The 23,049-nt window shown below is 36.1% G+C and overlaps 1 protein-coding gene across 1 annotated transcript in view; it reads right to left on the bottom strand.

The window, feature by feature from the left end:
- Nucleotides 1-23,049, bottom strand: part of CDH18 (cadherin 18) — a 287,897-nt gene that overhangs the window by 1,873 nt on the left and 262,975 nt on the right. The window contains exons 9-11 of the mRNA XM_016224168.2: nucleotides 22,823-22,944; nucleotides 17,332-17,449; nucleotides 5,359-5,610 (exon numbers count right to left, since the gene is read on the bottom strand). Coding sequence (XP_016079654.1) covers nucleotides 5,359-5,610; nucleotides 17,332-17,449; nucleotides 22,823-22,944 — 492 coding nt within the window. The remainder of the gene's footprint in view (nucleotides 1-5,358; nucleotides 5,611-17,331; nucleotides 17,450-22,822; nucleotides 22,945-23,049) is intronic.

The raw sequence follows: 23,049 nt of genomic DNA, 5'->3' as shown, positions 1-23,049 counted from the left end.
TACATAAGGTCTTTACTTAACCTTCACAACAGAGCTGGGGCTTTGCTCATTTTAAAAATGAGCAAACTGAGGCTCAAGAGTGACCACATGAATTTCTACAGTCTAAGCCTAAGATCACACAGATGGCAGGCGGGAGGGCTTGGGCCAGAATCTATGACTTCTCCCATCAAAGGTTATGATGTTTCCATTACCACATTCTGCTTCATTATTTTAAACATATACTTTCATCTGAAATTCATATTTCTATACTGTATTTTGTCTATTTTGAAAAAATTTTGGTATACTGTATTCTACCTGGCAACCCTAAATATATGTAAACTTTAACAAATGGTGGTAAAGCAAACACACACCAGGCTAGGTATCCTGTGATTAAGAACATACCCGGCACACTAGAAACTGCCCTTTTACCTCCTTCCTCGAAAAAGTAACTTCTCGTCTTAACATTTATTGTTATGGCTCCCTTGCTTTTTTTTATAGCTTATCCCCATGAATGCACACCCCTAACCAATAGAAGTGACCTCTGCCTATATTTGAACTAGATAGATAATCCTAATATATCTGCGCTTAATACTTCAAAACGTGGAGAGGAAGAGGGGCAGATTTTCCAGCCAGAAGTGGACCGGATAACCAAGAGGCAGAAGTGTGCTGCTGTGCATGTGAGAAGAGGTGGTCACAATACAGTGGGAGGAACCTGATTTTCCAAGGAAAAGGCAAGTGGGAGCCTAAGGGGATGAAGGAAAAAGGCAAAACATTGTTGACATGGTCAGAGAATTATCTGGAAAAATATGGAATAAGAGGATCCTGAGGAGGCAGTGGGGAAGTGTCATAGGGGAGACTGCGGCAGGCACGGGGAAGCTCTGGGTCCCTGTGCTTGCAGAGGGGTCACCGTGGCACGCCGAGAATGAAGCGCCGATGTCCAGTCCTGCTTCCCAAATACTATCCTAGAGGGTGGCGCCGTTTCCCATCCGTGCCGCTGATCCTTCAAAGACACTTTCTAATATAGCTATTTGGGGCAGGGAGAGACTTTCACTGAATGTAGTACATATTCATTCAATACTTCGCTCTTTATTTTAGAGTAAATCCAGCCTAGAGCTTTCTGATTCAATGGCCCAAGCAGCATCCTCAAGGAACTCACTTCATTGTACTCAGAGGTTGAGATTTATCATCGACTATATATTTCTGCTCATCTTTATGATTAAGTGAGGAGGCTGTTCTAGATTAAAACAGCTATTTCTACACACTGCCTAATTTATTACAGCAAAATTTCTTAACGTTTCTCAATAAATCAAGTTATTTTCCTTTATGCTGAAATAATTGGTGGTTGACGTCAAGGGGATTTATGCGTATGCATAACAGGGAGGCCTCGATCAATACATTGTCAAGGTCCGGAGGTAATTCTCATTCTTCATCAGGGCCAGTGCCATATTCGCCTAATGAGACACAGGGGATAATCTTGGGTTTGTTACTATGGTAGCTTATGTTTGCTTTTTCTCCAAAACTTAAGAAAATATTACCGATACCTTTTGATCCAAAATGTATATGCTAGTTAAGTTTAAACTTTGAGAATTTGCATCTGTTTCTTTCCAGGCATCGATAGTTATTTTCCAGTGGCATATATTCCTAGAGTTGTTGCATACCTAATTGGTATGGGGATCAACACATAATTAATCATGCGATCTGAAACACTTTTACGAGTGAAAGAGATGTTGTTTATAATTAGATCAGGACATCAGGACGAATATGAACATATGGTGCCTCTAGTCAAAGGCAAATTCAAAACAACTCAGAGAAGAATGTGGAAACATGGATTGGAAGATGTGCTTTTTGATGACTCTACATCTTCACATACATGGTTGTTCAGTGGGTGTTTCTGGAGCAGATGGCACACAGTAGATACTCCATGAACAATTCTCGTGTGGATGACAAAGAATCCCCTCTGTGAAACTGGCCACAGGGCATTGTGCTAAGTGACTCTTCATGCGTAGTAATAGCCTCAGTAAGAAAATAATTTTTAAATATCTTTAAAATCAGCTTATGGTTACTAATAATACCAGACACATAATTTTACTCAAAAAAAATTTAATGTTTGAAAATAAGCACCACAGTATTTTAGAGATAGCTCTAGGTCCTTCAAATTGAAACTTTATTTTCACAGATTCCGAAATCCTGTAGAATCTAGAATGGGTTGCCTAAGGTCAAAGCATTAATTAATGGCAAAACTAGGGCTAGGTTTACACAATTAAGGTCATTTCACAAACAAATGGCTACTAGTTAAAACATTTCAGTATTAAAATATTAATTTCATAAAATGTTCAGCTGTTTTAGGTTGGAATGTTATTTCAGAATTACAAGGTCTAAAATAATGTTTTTCTGCCTCTGGTGTTGCTGATATCTTCCTAAGAAATTATAAAGTCACACCTTAACCGCCATTATTTTAAAGTTACAAATGACTATATCCTGAGTCCGTTGGTTAGATACCTTCTGAATAACAATAAAAACACTTAAAATGTCATAAAATATAAATTACATTATAAATAATGATTGTTTAAACCCAAGCTTAAGAAATTATTCTGCAACCTTTGGATAAAACTATAAAAAAAAAATTGAGTTTCAATAAAAATTGAGTGAGGAAACATATCGAATAGCATCTTGGCTTCATTAGTGTTTAGGGATAGGATAACATTTAGAAACGTTCTCTTATTTATCCCAAAGGGAAAATAAAGTTTTATCAAGCAAATTAAATGAAAATATTGTTTCAAGAAATAATAAAATATTATTTTACATAATACACCTTAAATGGACCTGTATATTAAGGTCTTATATTAGTAAAGGAAAATAGCTTTATGATGATTAATGATAACAAAAGCCAAAGGTAACCTGCTTCTCCCAATTGAACTATCTTTCAGAATAAGGACACTGGAAGAACTTACGTTAAAGTCACTGAATTCTATACTTTGTGGTTTAAGTTAAAAACCGTAAAGGGCTGTTTCCGAATCTTAGCTATTGTGAATTGAGCTGCTGTGAACATAGGGGTGCATAAGTTCTTTGCGATGAAAGAAAGAAAGAAAGAAAAGAAAGAAAAGAAAGAAAAGAAAGAAAGAAAGAAAGAAAGAAAGAAAGAAAGAAAGAAAGAAAGAAAGAAAGAAAGAAAGAAAGAAAGAAAGAAAGAAAGAAAGAAAGAAAGAAAGAAAGAAAGAAAGAAAGAAAGAAAGAAAGAAAGAAAGAAAGAAAGAAAGAAAGAAAGAAAGAAAGAAAGAAAGAAAGAAAGAAAGAAAGAAAGAAAGAAAGAAAGAAAGAAAGAAAGAAACCTTAAAGGGATCAATAGTTGTAGTTGTTTCATTTAGTTTTATTTTCTCTTTCTGGTTTGTTCATGTATTTTGCTTTGTTTTAATTTTCCAAGATAAAAATGTAATGTGTTAATATCTAAAGAAAATAGTATTGTGACCAATGAATATATAAATAAATCCTCTCCAGAAAGCCTGATTCATCTGATTTCCCTTTTCACCAGGCATCTGCTGTAAAAGACTAGACCACAGTAAAACAGGTCTTGCTGTGGTGCACCAAACCTCCATATTCCAGGTTGCTAAGTGCAACTGATACTTTTTGGTAATCAATTTATCTAACCTCTGGACAGCTTTTGACATTGTTGAATGGTCTGTCCTCTTTGATAGGTTTGTTCCTTTGACTTTTATGCCGTATTTCCTAACATTCTTCTTCCTTCCCTGACTTCTCCTTTGCTCTCTCTGCTCTCTGATCCTTCTTGACTTAATGATTACATTGGAGTTTATCACAGATCAGTCCTGCTCTATTATCTCTTTATATTCTCTAGCTATAGTGACTTCAACAAAGTGCGCTTCTGACGTCCACCAGCTTGGAAGATCAGGATCCACATTCAGCAAGAGATAAAAGGTCTTCTTTGATATGGTTCTAATTCAGCCATATATCAAATTTACCCCAAGATCACTTTTTATTGGCAATTTTACTTTCTGCCCGTGGAAAGTTTTTTCCAAAAAGGACATTATGGCATAGACATTAATTTCTGTTGAGAGACATGAATTGATTAACATTGCACTTTTCAAATGGAATCTCAGGTGCTTTAGTTAAAATTTTGATAAATACTTTCATCTGGGAACTTGCACTGTATTATCCAAGGTAACTTCTGATTTCTCCTAAAACATCTTGATAACAGCTACACTCTTAAGTCTGCTAGTCAAGTGTGCTATGTCTGAAGGAGATGCTTCGTTTCCTACCTCATCACTTTGCCTATGTCCTCTCTTGCCTCCATGAGTCCTGTTCTTTACTTCATTAATAGTCATCTTTTTTCAAAATGTAAATTTATGATGAGATTCTGTTACTTTAAACCTCTCTTTATACCCCTGGGACAAAGCCCACTACATTCACCTTGTCCAAGAAGCCCCCGACTGTCTCACTCCTGCCTGAGTCTCTCTTCTACCTTTCAGCTTCATTCCACCTCGCTCTCCACTCCCTCTGTACAGGTCATTTGGTTTCTACCCCAGAAACAAAACAGGAAACATTCCTTGGAAGAATATCTCTGTTTCACCAAAGCATATAGCTTTTTGTTTTGTTTTGTTTCTTTGTATGTACAGTACCCAGAAAAGAACCAAAGATAAGGCTGCTAAGAGAAAGACAAAAGGAGAGAACACACTGGAAAAACAAATATATATCCACTTTGAATTATAAAGCATAAAAATTCTTTATATCTATTTTTCTTGTTATAAAAAAAATCTAGATTTTCTGTCTTGTATTAAATAGCAATTCTAAAAAGTTTATATATGCAATAACAGCTACAAATGAGGTTGTGACAAGATTTAGACTATTAAAATAATAAAAAATATTTTATTTTTAATCAAATAAAAATCCTATTAGTTGTATTTTAATATCTCTAAGGCCCAAGTTACTTGGACTTAATAACTTTAGAATTCAGCTAACATTGAGGACTAACTAGTATTTTAGACTAATAGAAGTTTCTACAAGAAATCAATTTTTTAAATTTTGTGTTCAGGTTCATTTTAGAATGATGTCACTTTTGTTCTTTGAAATAGACTGTAAAAGCCTGTTCAGGATGGGATTTAAAATATTTAATATTAATTGTTTCTAGGATAGACCCTTTCCAAAATGATTTCTCTCATATTCCATTCTTTTTTTCTGCTATTTCAACTTTTTAAATTAAATCTGAACCAAATTATTTCCAGACTTCCTGTGGTATTAAGTCAGTGAAAATCAAATCTGCCCGGCCACGTCCTGTCCCTCACATCATGCATTCCTGTTCCTTAATTTCTGCCACTGCAGGTACCTGTGGACGCCCTGTTGCACATCACTGGGGCCAGAGCGACTTACCCAGGAGAATGACCACACACAGAAGAATAGCGATTAAGGCTCCTGTGCTCAAGCCAGCCGAGGACAGGAACGCTTCGGCGTGGCAGGTCCGCACGCGCCCATCTCTCTCGCACGCACAAACCCTGATGGTGAGGGTGCTGCTGCTGCTGAGAGAGGGGATTCCACCGTCAGAGATCATAATGGGCAGATAATACACATCCTGAATAGTTCGACTAAATCGCCTCCGCCTGGTCAGAATGCTGGCTGTGTTATCTATGACAGACATAAGCAAAACAAAATGTACTTAGTCAAGTGCCGTTCGAGATTCACATTTCCTTTAGTGAATACAATGGGTATGTGTGACTTTTTTTTTTTTTTCTTTCCAGTTTATGAAATGGAAGAGGGAACATGAAGGGGCAGTTATTAAAGAGTAACTAATATTGGTTCTCAAACTGAGAAACCTATTTGAAAAATTAATAGAATCCAGACTAAAGGAGAGGGGAAATAGTGGAGGACAAAGGAGGGAGAAAGCAATTGGTACCAAACTTTGGGGTGAGCCAGTGGTCCCAGCCCCAAATCTGGTGGCTCTGAATATGTGATAGGAATGGACATCTAGATTTTTAGTAAACTATTTAAATGATATTAATGTACAAGAAAGTTTAGGGCCCACTGGTATAGATAATATATTTATGGGGGCAACAGATCAAGTGATAAACGTTTTTAGACTGAGTTGAGACTTGGCACATTCATATGTTATAAGAAGCACATCACAGGAAAGTAAACGATGAAAACAATAGTTATTGTCCTTTTACATGGTTTTTAAATGCTAAGCACTACAGTAAATGCTTGTGTGATATATTTCGATCAATCCACACACCTTAAAGGGAGAGGATGTTAAATTCCTTACAGTTTAGGGGGAGTTATTTTTACTATAAGTATTCATTTGAAAACAAAAAGCTGAGTCCCAGAGGATAAACTGGCCCAAATCACAGAGCTAAAGAACGGTCGGAACACAGTCACAGCACGTTCTAGAACCCTGCGCAAAACCCCACTGTCATGCTGCCTCTTCTCTACCATTCACTTCCAGTTGGGATCGGAGGCTTCAGGGTAATGGTCATTTTTGCATTGTCATTCCTCAGCCCGTGTCAGTTAGCTACAGGCCCTCCTGGTGCACAGCTGGGTGAGCTGCTCAGGTCCCCCGCTTCCCCTGCTGCTGATTGCTGGCTGGCACAGGGTCACGCCATTCTGGAGCAGCACACAGTCAGTGAGCGATTGCTGCAAAGTCATAAAGGTTGAGCCATGTCCTCTGAATACAGACAGTATTGAAGGGCAAGTTTAGTTCCCGAGCTTTCCCACGGGGTCAGCGTGGAGGCACTGAAATGGCACGGGAGCTCGGTTTCTCTCTTCCCACCCCTTCTTCATTTTGCTGTGCTGCGCAGAGGTTGATCCCAAGGGCACACCCCAGTAAACATCCTGCCCCCTGAACTCCAATTCAGGGTCACTTCCCAGAGAACGCAGCCTGTGACTTACTTACTTTTCACTAAGATGTAAATGAATCATTCTATAATTATATTTAGGGATTTTTTTCTCTCATACCAATTTCTTTTATTTTAAAAATTGGAATGCTGTGACATACATAAGTTTGTTTATGATAGTCACGTTAAAATATTTTCTTTATTGTACATTGCCAAATTAATGCAATAAAAAAACAATAGACTTTCCAAATATTAAATGTAATACAATAGAACACACGAATTCTATATATATACATAATCTCATGTATGTATTATATATAGATGTGTATATATATAGGTATATATAGCTATAGACACAGATATATGAGTTGTTGGAGTTTTGTTTTAGAGCATATATGAGTAATCTGATAAGGAATTAAAAACATTTTCTTACCTGACAATAGAGGTATATAAAAAAAAAATCAATTGTCTATTCTGAAGTAGGTTTCATAATAGAGGAGGGAAAAGAGGAGAAATAGCATCATACGTGTTGTCTAACAGTATCAGCAATCACAGGTACCCTCCCAGAACACATGAGCTCTGAGGAAGCAGGTCTATTAGTTGTAGGATGTTGTATCATGGCTAACCTAAACTTACCTATATGCACAACTCCTTAGTCTAAGGAAAAACTATGAACAAAGTGTTCACAGGCACAGACATGTTTAAGAACCTCACTGCTGGCCCTCTGAAGAAGAGATGTAAGGCACTGGCCCTGATCTCAGTAAACATGAAAAACGACCTGTGGAATGGCAGGATAACATGCACAGGAAGGCGGGGACTTCCTTGATGGCTCTGGGCTAGCGTGCAATGTACATTCTTAATTTGGAAGTGCGCTCTCTTTCAGAATATTTATTGGAAATGCAACAGAAACAAGAAGACAGCAAGAATCTGTTTGTAGTGTTTAAATTCTTAAATAGAAAGCTATCCAACTTGTGGAGGTATAAAAATGTTCTTTTTTTTTTTTTCCAGTTGAAGGTTTCACTTTTGAAAAGAAGATGACTTAGGAAGCAAAGAGCTGCTCACCTAGAAAAGCTTAGCACAGAATAACAGGCTCTTGACAAGAGATAGTGCACACCTCACCAGAACTGCAAAAACGTGCTTGGCGGAAGGCTCACTAAACTTGAAAAGAAAACTTTTAACAAAAATGAAAGGGAGATATATAATACACACACACACACACACATATACATATATATACATATGTACACACATATATATATACATATATACACACATATATATGTATATGCATATGCATATATAGATGTAGAGAACAAAATTTGTCTAGGCGAAACTGCAAAATTAGACAAGAGCAACAACAAATCTCTAAACTATAAATACACTTTTTAAAAAGAAACCAAATATTATAGACAGTATTGTGTGACTTCCAAATAGATCAAAATAATTTAATATGAGATGAATAAAGTCCAACCATAGTAGGCTAGAGCATCTGCAGGTGAGAAGTGCTAATTATCAGTGTGAAATGGCGGACACTCTAATAATGCAGACGCAAGCTTGGTTCTTAATTCTAACTCGCAAGAGTTTTTGGATGAAGACAGAAGCTTATAGGACACTGGCTTGCCAGCCAAGCTCATTTAGCTAATATACTGGATTAGCATTCAAGGGGATTTTGAACAACCAGCACAAGACCTTAAACTAACAAGAAGACATAAAATAAATACGCACATTAGATTATAAACTTTGAAAAGTATCATATGAGGGAGATGGCCTTAGGGAGGCCAAATAAATTAAAACAGTCTAAGGAGCATTCAGTAAAGGTATGGCATTTCTATGCATCTCTGTGCTGAGAAGACTTCATTGGAATACTGTGCATACTTTTGGATTTCCTACCCTGAAAGTGTTGCTTCAATGGAATGGAGTGTGTATTTAGAAGAACTTGACTGGGATAGGAAGTTAGAAATATTTATCATATGAAGAATCTTTGAAAAATCAGACTGTGAGAATTCTACATGTCACTTGTGGATTTAGGTGACCAACGGGTCTTAGAAATTGCCCAGAAAAATTTGGCAAACTTTCTTAGTAATTAATATATTTATGAATATAATCAATATAGTCCTGATATTCACAGCAACTATATCTTCAGTAGAAATAGCCTTGAGCATGTTCCAAACTTACAAAGAGATGTCCATGAACTCTTTATTTTGTTATATATCCATTTCTTGTTCAGAAAAGGAGATGCACATATAGGAGAAATTAGGGAGACTGCCAGGCAGATATATTTGACTCATGTAGACACAGTGTGGTGATTGTGAAATAATTAAAATTTGGAGTTCTTTGAAAAGAAATAATAATAATAAAATTTATTTTTGTAGCTATAAGACCTACAGAAATTTTATAATCGATAATTTTGCGGAGACCTTCCACAAAAATATTTATAGTAAAATATATTGTTAGGTAGTTATACTTCCAACCTCTATATTTCTACAGGAATAGAAGGCTCAGATAATCCAAGCTGCCCACTGATTCTGTAATTCAGATACAGTTTTCTGGAACTATCAGTTTGTGCCCATTTTTTTCCTTTCCAGTATTTTGAATGACCTTGAAAGATTCTAATCTCTATTTCTACTTTTGTAAACAATAATACAGTTTAAGTTAAAATAAGGTATGCTTTAAAAACACTTCCTGGAGCAAAAACAAATCCTATGTTAAAGCCTAATATTACCTTATATCTTGGAAACTGTTAAATCTATGTGTTCTTCAAAGCTCTTAAATTATTAGACACTCATCCACTCCCTGCCATTTCAACAGACTTCTTGTTTGATAAGCAGGCAGAAACATATACTTTATCTCAAGCATATCTTACCACACTATTAAAATAATATTTCCAAATCTAGCAGAACTGCAGAAACAACTGAAATTCTCAGATACGGATCTCTTATTGAACTTTAAAAAAAAATATGTCTGAAGAGAAAGTTGGAAATAGAATCTTAGCCTCCACCAGACAGGTAAATATGCGTCTTCACATTGTTTTTACTTTTTTCCTGGTCTTTCAGCAGCAGTAAGATCCATTCATAATTTAACTATTATCACAGCCCATGCATGAAACAATGCTTTTCTGCTTTCCTGTGAAGCTCCTTTCACATAATAGGTACTAGATAAATAATGATTTGAACTCTACTAAGCAGAAATTTGTCTTTTGTTATGGTGTCTTTATTATGTTGACACGTATTAAGAAATTAAACCAAAATGAACTAATATATCTTGTAGCACTTCAGCAGCAAGGCCTCCTCATGTTCCTAATGAAGGTTTATTCTCTCTTATGTTTCCTGACTTCCTTTCTTTTAATCTTAGAATTGACCTAATCTCATTTTTTAGACTCTTGATCCTCCTGTTCATTTACATTTGTAAATATCCTCCTGGCCTCACTTGTGTTTCTGCCAAACGACAAATGTCTGATCCAATATGCCATTAGGTTCTTATTTGCACCTGGAATGTCATTCCTTTGACCATCTGCCACACTCCTTCTTGGTAATTTTTAAATCCCAGATAAACACAACCATCCATTGTCTCGGGTTTCTGCTTTCAGATTCAGAAATAATGTGGATAAAATAGTTATAACCATCTTAATTTCACCAAATAGATAGAGAAACTTAGGCTATGCTCTCAGAGGAGGTTAGTAATCAATCTATTACTATCCATTTTCCAAATTCAAAATGATTCGTAAATATAACACAATAATATAATTTTAAAGTAGAGATAAAAACAGCAGTTTACAAAAAACAAAAAAAGGGAAAGAGAAGCCCTTACCTATTATTTTATTTTTTAAATATTTTTATTGATTTCAGAGAGAGGAAGTGAGAGGGAGAGAGAGAGAAACATCAATGATGAGAGAGAATCATCGATCAGCTGCCTGCGACTGGGGACAGAGCTCGCAACCTGGGCATGTGCCCTGACAGGAATCAAAGGTGATCTCCTGGATCCTAGGTCAATGCTCAACTGCTGAGCCATACCTGGCCGGGCCCTTACCTATTATTTTTCACATAATTTTACCAAATTCTATTATTTTTAGTAGGGAATAGATGAGCCAAAGTAGAAGAATTTCTGTTTGGAGTCTCTAAATTTATAAACACTGAAGGAAATTATAAGGATAAGTCCTTGGAGAGCTTTAGAACACACAGCCTATTTTTGCTTCAAGTCCCCCTGCCTGAAGGCACCGGGTGGAGTAGATGACTCCTGCACTCAGGCAGCATTATCATTTACCAGGTTCTGAGCAAGGAAGGAATTAAGGCAAAAGTATATAATAAGAGGGAAAGCAAAACAAAGTGGCAAAAACTGGTAAAATTAGTCCTATTTTAATTTTGTTTTTAATCTTATTGTTTTCTTAGTGAGAATGAGTCAGCTGTCTTCTTCTTGTCACTGTGAGTAGGACTATAATATAAGAATCTGGGAGGAGGTATGGGCTGGCAAACCCATTTGCAAAAGATATATAAAAGTGAAAAAATAAATCAGCAGAGATTAAAATAAATGAGATAAGAAAAGCATATATATATATGTGTATATATATATATATATATATATATATATTTCTCTAGAGGAACAGGCCCTCTAAAACAAATCGAATCACTACACTTGCAAGTCACACTTCCCCATTTCAGGGTCAAGGCTGCATACAGACTGCCTGTGTCTAGTGAAGCTTTGGGTTCTACCTTGCATGAAGGATACTGTGGTTCCCTCAGGTGTGACCGGACCAATGCTGTGGGTGCGGACTGAGTGAGATCTGACTGGGAGGAGAAAGGAGACTCTAGCAGAACAAGATCAGCCTCATCCCGCCCCTAGGGGAGCAACTCCGCAGGCACAGCTGCTCCCACATCCACTAGAGGACGTCTGAGGCTTCATGTGCAGCTATATTCTCAGGACAGGCTGTGGTGCTATTTTATTTAGGAACGAACGAACCGCTAAATGGTCTTTTAAAACCCTGTGGATAAAAACAGAATTTTAAATGGTTGTGCTCTGTAGAGAAATTACACCACCAGCTGTGAGTTGTGGTTTGAAAGACAGAAATAAACTATAGGAATATTGACTACCACAAATCTGACAATGCTAAAGAAGTACAAAATAAACCCTAAAATCTCCCGTGGTATTCGGTATATATATCAAACTAAATAATAGCATTTCACTACAAATGAACTGAAATTTGAAAGAAAAGACACCAAAAGAAACATTTTAAACATGGTCAAAGTTGAAAATGTTCCTTATCTTAAACTCAATGCAATGTAAACTCGAATTTAGATATTCTCTCACTAAACTCATATAGCCATAAGGAAAGGCAGTATTTTTCTATTTAAGTGTTTTGCTAAAAGCCATAAAAGATTTATAAATAATATGACCTCATTTTTAGAAGTAGAAATATTGCAAAAAATAATAAAAGGCAATAAAACTAAACAAAATCTTCAAAATGTTGCTACAAGGCGAAAAGGACAGCCTACAAAACTTTGTGTTTAATATGTTTAAAATGGTAATTTTTAGTGCAGTTCTTTCATTATTTTTAAAAGAATGTGTTATTTGGATTCATTTATTTTTTAAAAATGCAAGTGTCTACAAAAATAGAAAGCACATATAAGAAGGAAACAGGTAAATATGAGTAGTAGATGTCCTTGATAGTAAATTATCAACACAATTATGGTAAGGATTTTCAAATTCGAAAGGCACGTTAAGTGCTCTTTAGAACCCTGGAAGCTGAGAAACAAGTGTATAACAATTATAAATTACTTTTTCCCCCAACTAAAGTCTGTGAGATTTATAAATGCACTTGACAATTGGTATTAAGTCTAGGAATTAGGCTAGCGAAACTCCTTGCCTCAAATAAAACCTAGCCTTAAGAGGCAGCATAAAAGATCATGAAGCAAAACAGACTTACTCTGTAGACTAATGATTTGATATTGGGGGATTAGGTTATATTTTTATATGACAAAATGAATCAACAAAGTAATTGTGTGCACAGACTCCTGGTTTAAGCCTCTATTCACAGACTTTGTGACATGGCTGCAGCCCATTTGCTATAGGCATTTGGTTAAGAAGTCAAAATTATACAGTGGATTTTTTGATGCTAACGTCAAAAGCTTACTTATCACAATTTAAAGAGTAGGGGATAGCAGGAAAAACTACATTTTAATCAGGGAACATTTTATGCTTTTGTTGTTGTTTTAGAGTAATGCTACTTAAAAAGCATCTTCTGAACCTGGTTTTTAATTTTAAATAAACTTGTTTCATTGTCAATATATTAGTTAATGATAAAGTTGAAGTCATTATCCAACAAACATATTTTTAAAAAAGAAAAAAAAAGAAAAAAGAAAGAAAAAAGAACAAATATCTGTTGCGTGTCAGCAAACATCTAGGCAGCTAGCACCTCGATGACAATTACATTATTATTGAACAGTGTCCTTTCTTCCAAGCCCAGTTTCTACCCCAACTATTGAATGAGACTGTTCCCAAATGACTCTTGCTTTATAAAATGTGGGCCCGAGTAAAACAGTTTTTGATTGACCAATACTCCCACTGATAAAAAGAGAAAAGGCTGGATCATTCAAGAAATTCTTCTTAATGGCACGAGAGGACTGCTAAAGCAGGATAACTCGAGGGAGTGGACTCCAGGGGGCAAAGGCGTGCAGAGGTGAACTGCTGATGACAAAGTACCTGCTTCTTACACTAGGAACTGACGGGAGGCTGGAATTCCAACCTGGAGGCAGGGAAACTGGAATTTTTATAGAAGTCTTTAGGGCCTGTAATTAATTTGGAAATTGAGGGGGGGTCTCAACCACATGGCTGGTTTTCCGAAGGACATTGGTTCAATTGAAAGTTTAAAGTGGAAGTTTAGCGGGAGGCTAAAACCCTAAGCTGGAAAGCCCTGGAAAACAAAGGAGGTTATTTTTGCTTGTTTTTGTGTGTGTGTGTGTGTGTGTGTGTGTGTGTGTGTGTGTGTGTTGCCATCTCTTGTTGAGCAATGACTGGAATTAGGGGCAGGGTGAATGGCCTGGTGTGTGTGTGTGTGTGTTGCCATCTCTTGTTGAGCAATGACTGGGAGGCTAAAACCCTAAGCTGGAAAGCCCTGGAAAACAAAGGAGGTTATTTTTGCTTGTTTTGTGTGTGTGTGTGTGTGTGTGTGTGTGTGTGTGTGTGTGTGTGTGTGTGTGTGTGTGTGTGTGTGTTGCCATCTCTTGTTGAGCAATGACTGGAGTTAGGGGCAGGGTGAATGGCCTGGTGCACAAGCAGGCGCCCCACTGAAAGCCCTAGAGGGAGGGCCCTGCCAGAAACACCCACACGCCTGAAACAGATGGAACCTAAAGGAAACTGCAAATTTGCCTTCGCTTAGCTCAGTGCGGATCGCATTAAAGTAATGATCTCCCTCTTTCACTGCTTATCACAGAAAATGACGACTGTTCTCAGAGGAAATATATTGTCATTTGAGACTCCTCTGGGTTTCCACACTGTATGACATCCAACTAAAAATTACGAGACTAATGAAATACGACCGTTAGTCCCAGTCTCGCCTCTCCAGAACCACTATGAAAACCAAAGGCAAAAACCTGTCACCTTATCGATTAGAGTCAGAGTTAACTGACAATAATATTTTTTTTGTGTGTGTGGCTTTTTTAAAGCACTTTGCCTTTACTTTTTGATAGTTAACTTTTCCCCTCTATCTTTGAGGTTTAAAAATGACATATCCAAATACAGATGCAATTTTGTGCTTAGCTTTTAGTGTTTATTTTTATCGTGAGGGTCCATATATTTCCAAATTTGAAAAACTGAGATTTTATCTACATATATTGCTTTTAGCTTTGATTTCTTCTTAATTCTTTCAGATATTTTATACAGCTGATCTCTTAAGTGTTTTGATAACTTTTCTTTATTTTGATCCACCTGAATTTTGTCTGTATGAATAAATTTTACATTTGACTTGTTAAATCTGCCTTTTTGTCCAGTCTAGAGGTAATGCTGTCTATCATTTTTTTTTATTTCTCCCTCTCTGTATTTGATTGTATGTGTGCCTATACATATGCATATATATATATGCATTATATATTTATATATACATGTTTATGTACAATTAAAAGCTATGGATATAAATGTATATCTATATAGCTTTATATATATATATATGACTGCATCTTTATATATTTCTCTATATATTTCTATATACTTTTCTACCTATTCAATAACTACATTATTATAGATATAATTTGTATACACATTATATATTCACAAAAGTGTATATATAATTATATTTTAAATTTTAATTTCTGAGTATTATATATAGTATGTATATAAAACTAAGTTACTACATATTTCTCTTGTAGTCCTCTATACTTTTTTATTTTTTATTGAATTTATTGGGGTAACATTGGTTAACAAAATTATATAGGTGTAAAATTCTATGATTCATCATCTGTATATTGCCCTGTGTGTTCACCACCCTAAGTCAAGTCTCCTTCCATCACCATTTATCCCCCTGTACCCTCTTCTACCTCTCCCCACCCCTTAATTCTCTGGTAATCACCACACTATTGTCTGTGTCTATGAGGTTTTTTTGTTTTGTTTTTTTTTTTGCTTAAACCCTTCGCCTTTTTCACTCAGCCCTGCAAACCCCCTCTCCTCTGGCAGCTGTCAGTCTCTAAGTCTGTTTCTATTTTGTTTGTTAGTAGTTTATTTTGTTCACTAGATTCCACATGTGAGTGAAATCATATGCTACTTGTCTTTCTCTGAGTGCCTTATTTCACTTGGAACAATGATCTCCAGGTCCACCCATGCTGTCACAAAAGGTAAGATTTCCTTTTGTTTTTATTGCTGAGTAGTATCGCATTATGTAAATGTACCACAGGTTTTTTCTCCATTCATCTACTGATGGACACTTGGGCTGCACAATTATCCATAGTTCTCTCATGCTTGAGATGGTGTAGCTGATTCCAGCATTCATATGTATGGTTAAAATAAATGTTAAAACATTTACATCAGTATTATAAACACTTTTAAAATTTTTATGTATTTTTAAATATATAAAATTGGTTATATATTTAAATGTGAGTTTCTAGCATTGATGATATTGTCAAATCATTGTATTAAGACCTTTTGTAGACACTCATTGATTAAATTCACAAATTCCAGATATACTAATGTAGTAGGAAGGACTTTAGTCACTAATGTGGGTTTCAACAACAGTTCCTGCTGAAATATAAATATGGGTATCTAGACATGATCTCAATATCCTAAGACAGAAAGTTGAATGCTACCCAAATCATGCAATTATTTACAATATGGGGAAATTCAAATTGATTATTTACATATTTAGTGTGGTTAATTACACTAAATATATTTGGCATTGTAGGATGGGATTTCAAATGTAAATACAGTACAATAATCAATTAAATACAATTTGTCAGTTAAATACAATTTGTATTGCTATCAGTAGTACTGACCACAGGGTTAGTTAAAATGAGAGAAACAAACAAGCTTTGAATTTTCATATAAACCTTGTTATGGACACATGCACAATTTGGTATCCTTGTTGGGGTAATTTAAAGAAGCTTAGAGATAACAGGAAAACGTTCCGGTGTATTGTCATTTATCGTGATATTATTTTAACTTGTGTTAGAAAATGCTTCCCTGTGGAGAGTACAGACAGGGAATTAAATGTTTATTCAGAAACATATATGCCTTCGTTTCTTTCCTGTGATTCTGAGGCAACTGTGAAACCCCAAGTAACAGCACATTCAGATAAACGTGATCAGAGACAATCTGGGGGACAAGAAAGTTGATATGAATCAGAATGTTGTGCATATTGAATGACCTAATGTTTTCCCTATGCAAGGAAGAGCAACTTTTACACAGTCTGGGGAAATCCACCAAATAGGGATCTAAACCATGATGAATCTTCTCTGATTACTAAATTATGGTGTTCTTTTCCCCCCAACACAACACAGAAGATTAAACAAAAATAATTCAAAAATTTCCACGATACTCTGCAATTAGGCATATTTGTCTACCTATATTTTGAACAATATTCACAACAACAAGAGGAAATATAATTTGTACAGCATGTCTTGGCAGCCTCACTAATGCAAGGTGATTTCGAACATTGCATTTCCTTTCTTAACTGTCCCTAGGACACTATTTTCATTTTTCCTAATTTACAAATTTCCCACCCCTAGCAGTTGCAGCAGCTCTCATAAACAAGTTTGTCAGCTAAGATTTCTCTTACAATGCGCCCAAGAGCACAGTACATGTGCATTTCTTGTTTAAAGGGATGCTTCTGAATAAATTCAATGAAAGTTATTTGTACATATGGTTCAATTTTAAATATAAGCTATTCACAGATCACAACATATTAACATTGAGCTGACTTTAAAAGCTGATTTGCAAGCTGTTCATGGGCATGAGAGAAAATAGCAAAACTGTTCAGGCCTATTCCATGTCAAGTCAAAACTGATACTATACAGATAAAAAATATAAATGCACTCGTGTTCACCTTCGTTGTCCTTCAGGGTGAAGTTTGGGTTTATAGACAGGTGTTCATCAAGAAAGAAGTTAAACCTTGGCCCATTGGCAAAGTCATCTTTATCAGTAGCACTGATGGTATGAATAACCTAAAGGAAAAAGCAAACACTATATAGTGAATTTAACTTGGCTTATTCCCTGGATTTTAATTATATTACAACATTTTCAGTTGTTAACACAAAAGGATTTTTAAAAGACCTCTTGTTCCACCTTGAGTGTTTTCACATTCATCTAGTAAAAGTACCAATTAACTTGCTCTTATTTGCATTGATTTCAGGAAACATATTATGGCACAACTTATAAGCATTTACACTTTATTTTCTAGTCTGGCACAAACATTCCTTTTTCTTTCTTCTTTTTCCTTTATCACCCGCAGTACCTTGGGGCCAATTAGTTTTACTATTTTGTATGAACATCTGTTTGGAGAGACATGAAGAATTTGTTTGTACAAATATAAATATCCCAGTGATGGTATAGAACGGTCTTGCAATATATGTTAATCTCAATCAGTGAATGCAAAAACAGGAGAGTCTTATTTTTTTTCTAAATGTTTCAGGAAACATTTGAGATCATGGTCCAGTCCCTGGATTTTAGAGATGAGGAAACTGAGTCCCCAAAGTAGTGCGATGTGCGTCAAATCTAAATAGCAAAATGGTGGCAGAGGCAAAACCAGACCACTCAGAGCTTTATGGAATATTTCTCATCTCTAGTGAGAGGGAACAATTCCAAAATTTGGACTCTGTGCACATTAAGAAGCAGAGAATGTTGGCATATGTAAATAACATATTCAGGGGGCCTAAAAGCTGAAAGTAAATTTCAATAGCCATAGCCATTACACCAGTCACGAGTTACCTCGTGCCTATACTTATATTAATTTAAGAAATTTTAAACACCTTTCTGACCAGTCACAAGTATTCAAGTGCAGAAAAGTAGCTGTGTAGCTGGCCGCAGAGGCGAGTTCTGGCTCGAAATAGGTCAGCAAGGTGTTAACTCAGAGCAATATATTGTAGCAGTTTATATTAATACCTGAGTCATCCTGATCTCTGCTGTTATGTGGTTTAAACCTCTGCTTTCGTAAAAGAACAGTCTCTTTGCCACAGCCACCTGCTGTTATATTTAGATGCCTGGCATCCATAATAGAAATGTCTATAATTCTAAAAGCAAGTGTCAGATAGCTGGGCGATGCAAATATGCTTCAAAAAGCTGGTTCACAAATCATTATTTAAACAGAGTTCTCCATTCCAACTGTGTCAAAATACACACATTTCTCCAGAAATGCTACAAATGTAGGGTTAAATAAACCGAAGACTGCAAAATTAAATAATAGACCATTTTCCCCTGTAATTAGTGTTAATTGTACAATTGACCACACAGGTTGGCAAGGAATAGTTTAAACACAAGTGTAATAAACAATACTTTAAAAATGATGTTTTTAGACTTGTCTGAATGACAAGTCTAAATTCACTTGGGTGAAAGAGTTGGCAATCAATGTTGAGCAACATAAAGAATTCAATTAACTTACAGTGACAGCTAACATCATACAATAATAAAAGACAGTAATGATGCTAAATATAAATGAAGTTTTTAAACAGTAAAAAGTAATCACATAACTTAATCAAAACACATTAGTACTTAGGCATGCTAAGTCTAGCAATTACTCTCTAAAACAGTAACAGTTATATGAATAGAAGAAAATTATTATATAAATGGTTCATTGGACCCACAAAAGAAAGAAAATGATTTTCACTAATTAGTCCTCTCTAAAAAAAGCAAAGAAACATGAATTGGCTTTTCACGTGAGGAGAATTAGGTGACACATTTAAAGGAATTTGAGATTTATCTAGTTGCATACTCAGAATCTCAGTTTGGGGAGGGCCCTGCAATTTTGATAATTTTATTCATTTTAAGATAAAGAAAGCAATTGTCGATGTCACAAAAATAATTTCTTAGAAGCACAACAGGGCTTAAATGGCCAATGGGCTAGCAATGTGGCATTAAGGGGACAGTATGAACTAGAGAATGCCTGAAGAAAAGTTCACATGAGCAAGAAGTGGACATATGAGGGGTCAACAAAATGAGACAAAGTTACAGGCCGATATGAAGAGAGTTCAATCCAGACAACTGAAACTAACATTTTAGATTTTGGAGCCAATGTTCACATCAACAGAAGCATTGACTGATCCAAGGGTAAGGGCTAGGTATCATGTGCCCACATGCTTCAGTGATTTCACCTAACAAAGGTGGCTATGGTTTGCAAATATCTTCTCTCACTCTGTGGCTTGTATTGTTTTCTTAACAGGGCATTTCATAAAACGAAATGTTTTTGTTTTTGATCAAGTTTAATTTATCATTTTTTTAATGGACGGATTTTGGTGTTATGTCTAAGAAATCTTTGCCTAGCACTAAATTTATTTTTTTCTAAAAGTATTGATTTTTCTCTTACTATTTTAATTTTCTGATTTTATTTCAAAGCACCTAGATGAAGTTATCTTGTAGTCAATAGTTTAGTATTTTCCTTTTGTTTTTCTCTATTCTTTTTTTTAAATATGTTTTTATTGATTTTTAGAGACAGAGAAAGGGAGAGGGAGAGAGAGATAGAAACATGGATGAGAGAGAAACATCAATGATCAGCTGCCTCCTGCACGCCCCCTACTGGGGATCAAGCCTTCAACCTGGGCATGTGCCCTGACCAGGAATTGAACCATGACCTCTTGGTTCCTAGGTAGATGTTCAACACCTGAGCCACGCCTGTTTTTCTCTACTCTTATTAAATATTTTACAAAATGACTGCCATTAATATAAAAAAAATTCAAATATGATCTCCTCAAATACTTCTTCTGCTCTATTTTCTTCCTTAATATACCTCTGATAATTGAATAACTTGTATGTTAGAACTGCATGTCCCATGTCTTTCATATTTTTCCTTATATTTTATTTTTGTCTTTTTGATATTTTATTTTCACCTATTTTTCGATACACTCATTTCCCCTTCATCCATGTCTAATCTACTGTCACTACAAAGAACTGAAATCCCATATTAAGTTGCTGTATTTTTTAAATCTAAATTTTTATTTTAATTTTGAAGATTTTTCTCATTAATTGTAATTTTATAATGCATGTTAAGAAAGTAATTTTTAGCATGCAGGCATCCATTTCTGACATAATTAAAATAGGATTTGGTAAGTAATCAATATATATCTGTACCATAAAATTCTCTGCTGCTTTTAAAATGGTAATACAGGAAAATTCTTAAGTGCCTGAAGTGATAATCTTAACATATTGATAAGAGACTAAAACATATAACTTGCAAATACTTTAAAATATAATTTTCATCAACTTTGTTCTTATTCTAATTGTCTTGTGGACGAATAAATCTGAGAAAACTTTATGTAACAGAGCCCTTTATTTACATATACATAAATACCTCTCCTGGGGGTGTTTAAAACACATAAGCGATGATTACTCTAGAAAGCCACTACTGAATGTTTCTCATACACAAACACATAAGACAACGTTTCTCAGGATTATAATTTCATCACAAGCTTCTAAATGATTTAAAGTGGTTTTGGATGATATCTTCATTCGGGTAAACCAATGACAATGAAAGGAACTATCTGACTCTGCTGGACCTATACCATTTTCACATCTCTAGATTCATCCGTGACAGACACACGTTAAGGTGGTTCTTATGGAATGCATGACTTGATGTCTCTTCCTCTTAAGTGTGAAGGCAACCCGTGTCTTGCTCCTGACCAACAGAATATGCCAAAAATGTCAATACATCATGCATCTGATTACATTATATAAAGCTGTTTGCTAGCAGTGTCTCACCAGGGAGCTATTTCTTACTTGTTTGGTGAAGTAAGTGTCCATATTGGAAAGAAACTCTAGGGTCTGCAGCTGAAAGTGACTAAATTTTGCCAACAACCTTGTAAGCTTAAAAGAGGTCTCCAAGCCCCAGGAAAACACACGGCCCTGATTGTACCTTGATTATAGTCTTGGGGGAGCTCTGCAAAGACCCAGCTGAGCTATGACAACATAACTGACCTATGGAAACTATGAGATGCTAAATATGTGTTTCGAGCTGCTAAATTTGTGTAATTGATAGTGGGGAAGGGCACGTAATAAGAATAGAGCCACAGGTGTTTAATAAACATTCACCTTACTAACTACAGATAAGAAGTTTTCTTACAGACCCTGGGAAACTGGGGGATGAAACAAGGCTGTAAAAAGAAAAGGTGCCTTGCTGGGTCCATTGCTCAGAAAAGAAACACATTTTGAGAACAGACCAAGGACAGGATACACTTTGATTTGGTTGCTGTGCCCAGCCCTGATCCCCTCCAGGAGTTTGCCTCAGGAATGCTGACCACTCTTTGGTCCCAGGAGTGGGCTGAGCGGTTTGTAACATCATAGAAGATCAGCTACCTGGTTATTGGACTTTGAGCACCTGAAGGCCGGACTGCAGACCCTCTCCTCCCCTCCCCTTTCTCTGTTACACTTGTAGCTCGCAGCTGCTTGTAGTTTTCCTCTCTCTCCCTGGTATATAATCAGCCAACTGGCAAGGGGAGTCAGAGCAGATTTTCCAGGATGACTGACTGCTCTCCCATTTTGCGGCAATAATGGAATAAATGCTCACATATGATTCAACCTTGTCTCTGCTTACTCTGGCTCAAGTAGTGACAGGCGGCCCTGGACCCCTTGTGTCAGGTTTCGTAATTAGTTATATAGCAGAGGAGAGAAATAAGTGCACTTCCCCTCCCAAGCTTCCACTTCTTTGATGTGCCTAAGCCACCTGGCCTTCCTTCAGAACTGCGACACTCCTTTCACTAGGCGCCAACATACACCCAGACTCATGTCCTGTTTTAAAGTTCTCTCCCTGCTTTGCTTTCTCGTCTCCTTAACAGGGACACACTCTTCACATTGTTAAAACCTAATCATCTATTTGTACCAGTATCGCACAATGGTTACTCATGTCGCTCCCTCAGGCCCTCCAAAATAGATACACCAGTCCATTCTCCCCAATCTAGTCTCAAAGCTTCATTAGCACCGAGAAGTTCAGTTTCCTGCTCATTTACTACAGGGCTATACACAAAGCATTCAATATAATTGTACTGGTATAATGAATGCATGCATGAATGACTTAGTTTTTGAATTACAGTTGGGATCTGGAGAAAATTTATTTTCTATGATTCTCAAAAAATCTATTTGGTACTTAAAGTAAAGCTTTATAAAATTATTTTCACTGAGTGCAATGAGATACCTAACAAGTATACCTAAGGCTTGGGGTGGCAAACACACAATACAATATACAGATGATGTATTACAGAAATATATACCTGAAACCTATATAATTTTATGAACCAAGAAATTCAATAAAAAAAGAAAAAGAAAAAAAATAGAACTGCTTCACACACACACACACACACACACACATTCAAATGAGAGGAAGACAATTCACTTACCTGACCAGGCTTCGAATTTTCACAGACAACAATATCATATTCCCTGGCAAGTTCAGGTGGATTGTCATTGACATCCAGAACTCTAATACCCACTGTGACATGGCTCAGCAAACCAGGATTGTCTGCAAAACACACAGGGATGTATTTAGTATTTCCATGCACACTTTGGAGGCTTGGTTTAAAACAAATCTCCTTAATAGTGCAGCTTGTCACCACTAGCTCCATAT

This window comes from Miniopterus natalensis, chromosome 3 (assembly GCF_054644295.1).
Source record: "Miniopterus natalensis isolate mMinNat1 chromosome 3, mMinNat1.hap1, whole genome shotgun sequence".
Classification (NCBI taxonomy): Eukaryota; Metazoa; Chordata; class Mammalia; order Chiroptera; family Miniopteridae; genus Miniopterus; species Miniopterus natalensis.
Note: the sequence above shows the minus strand (reverse complement) of the source record. Positions and strands in the feature narration are given on the sequence as shown.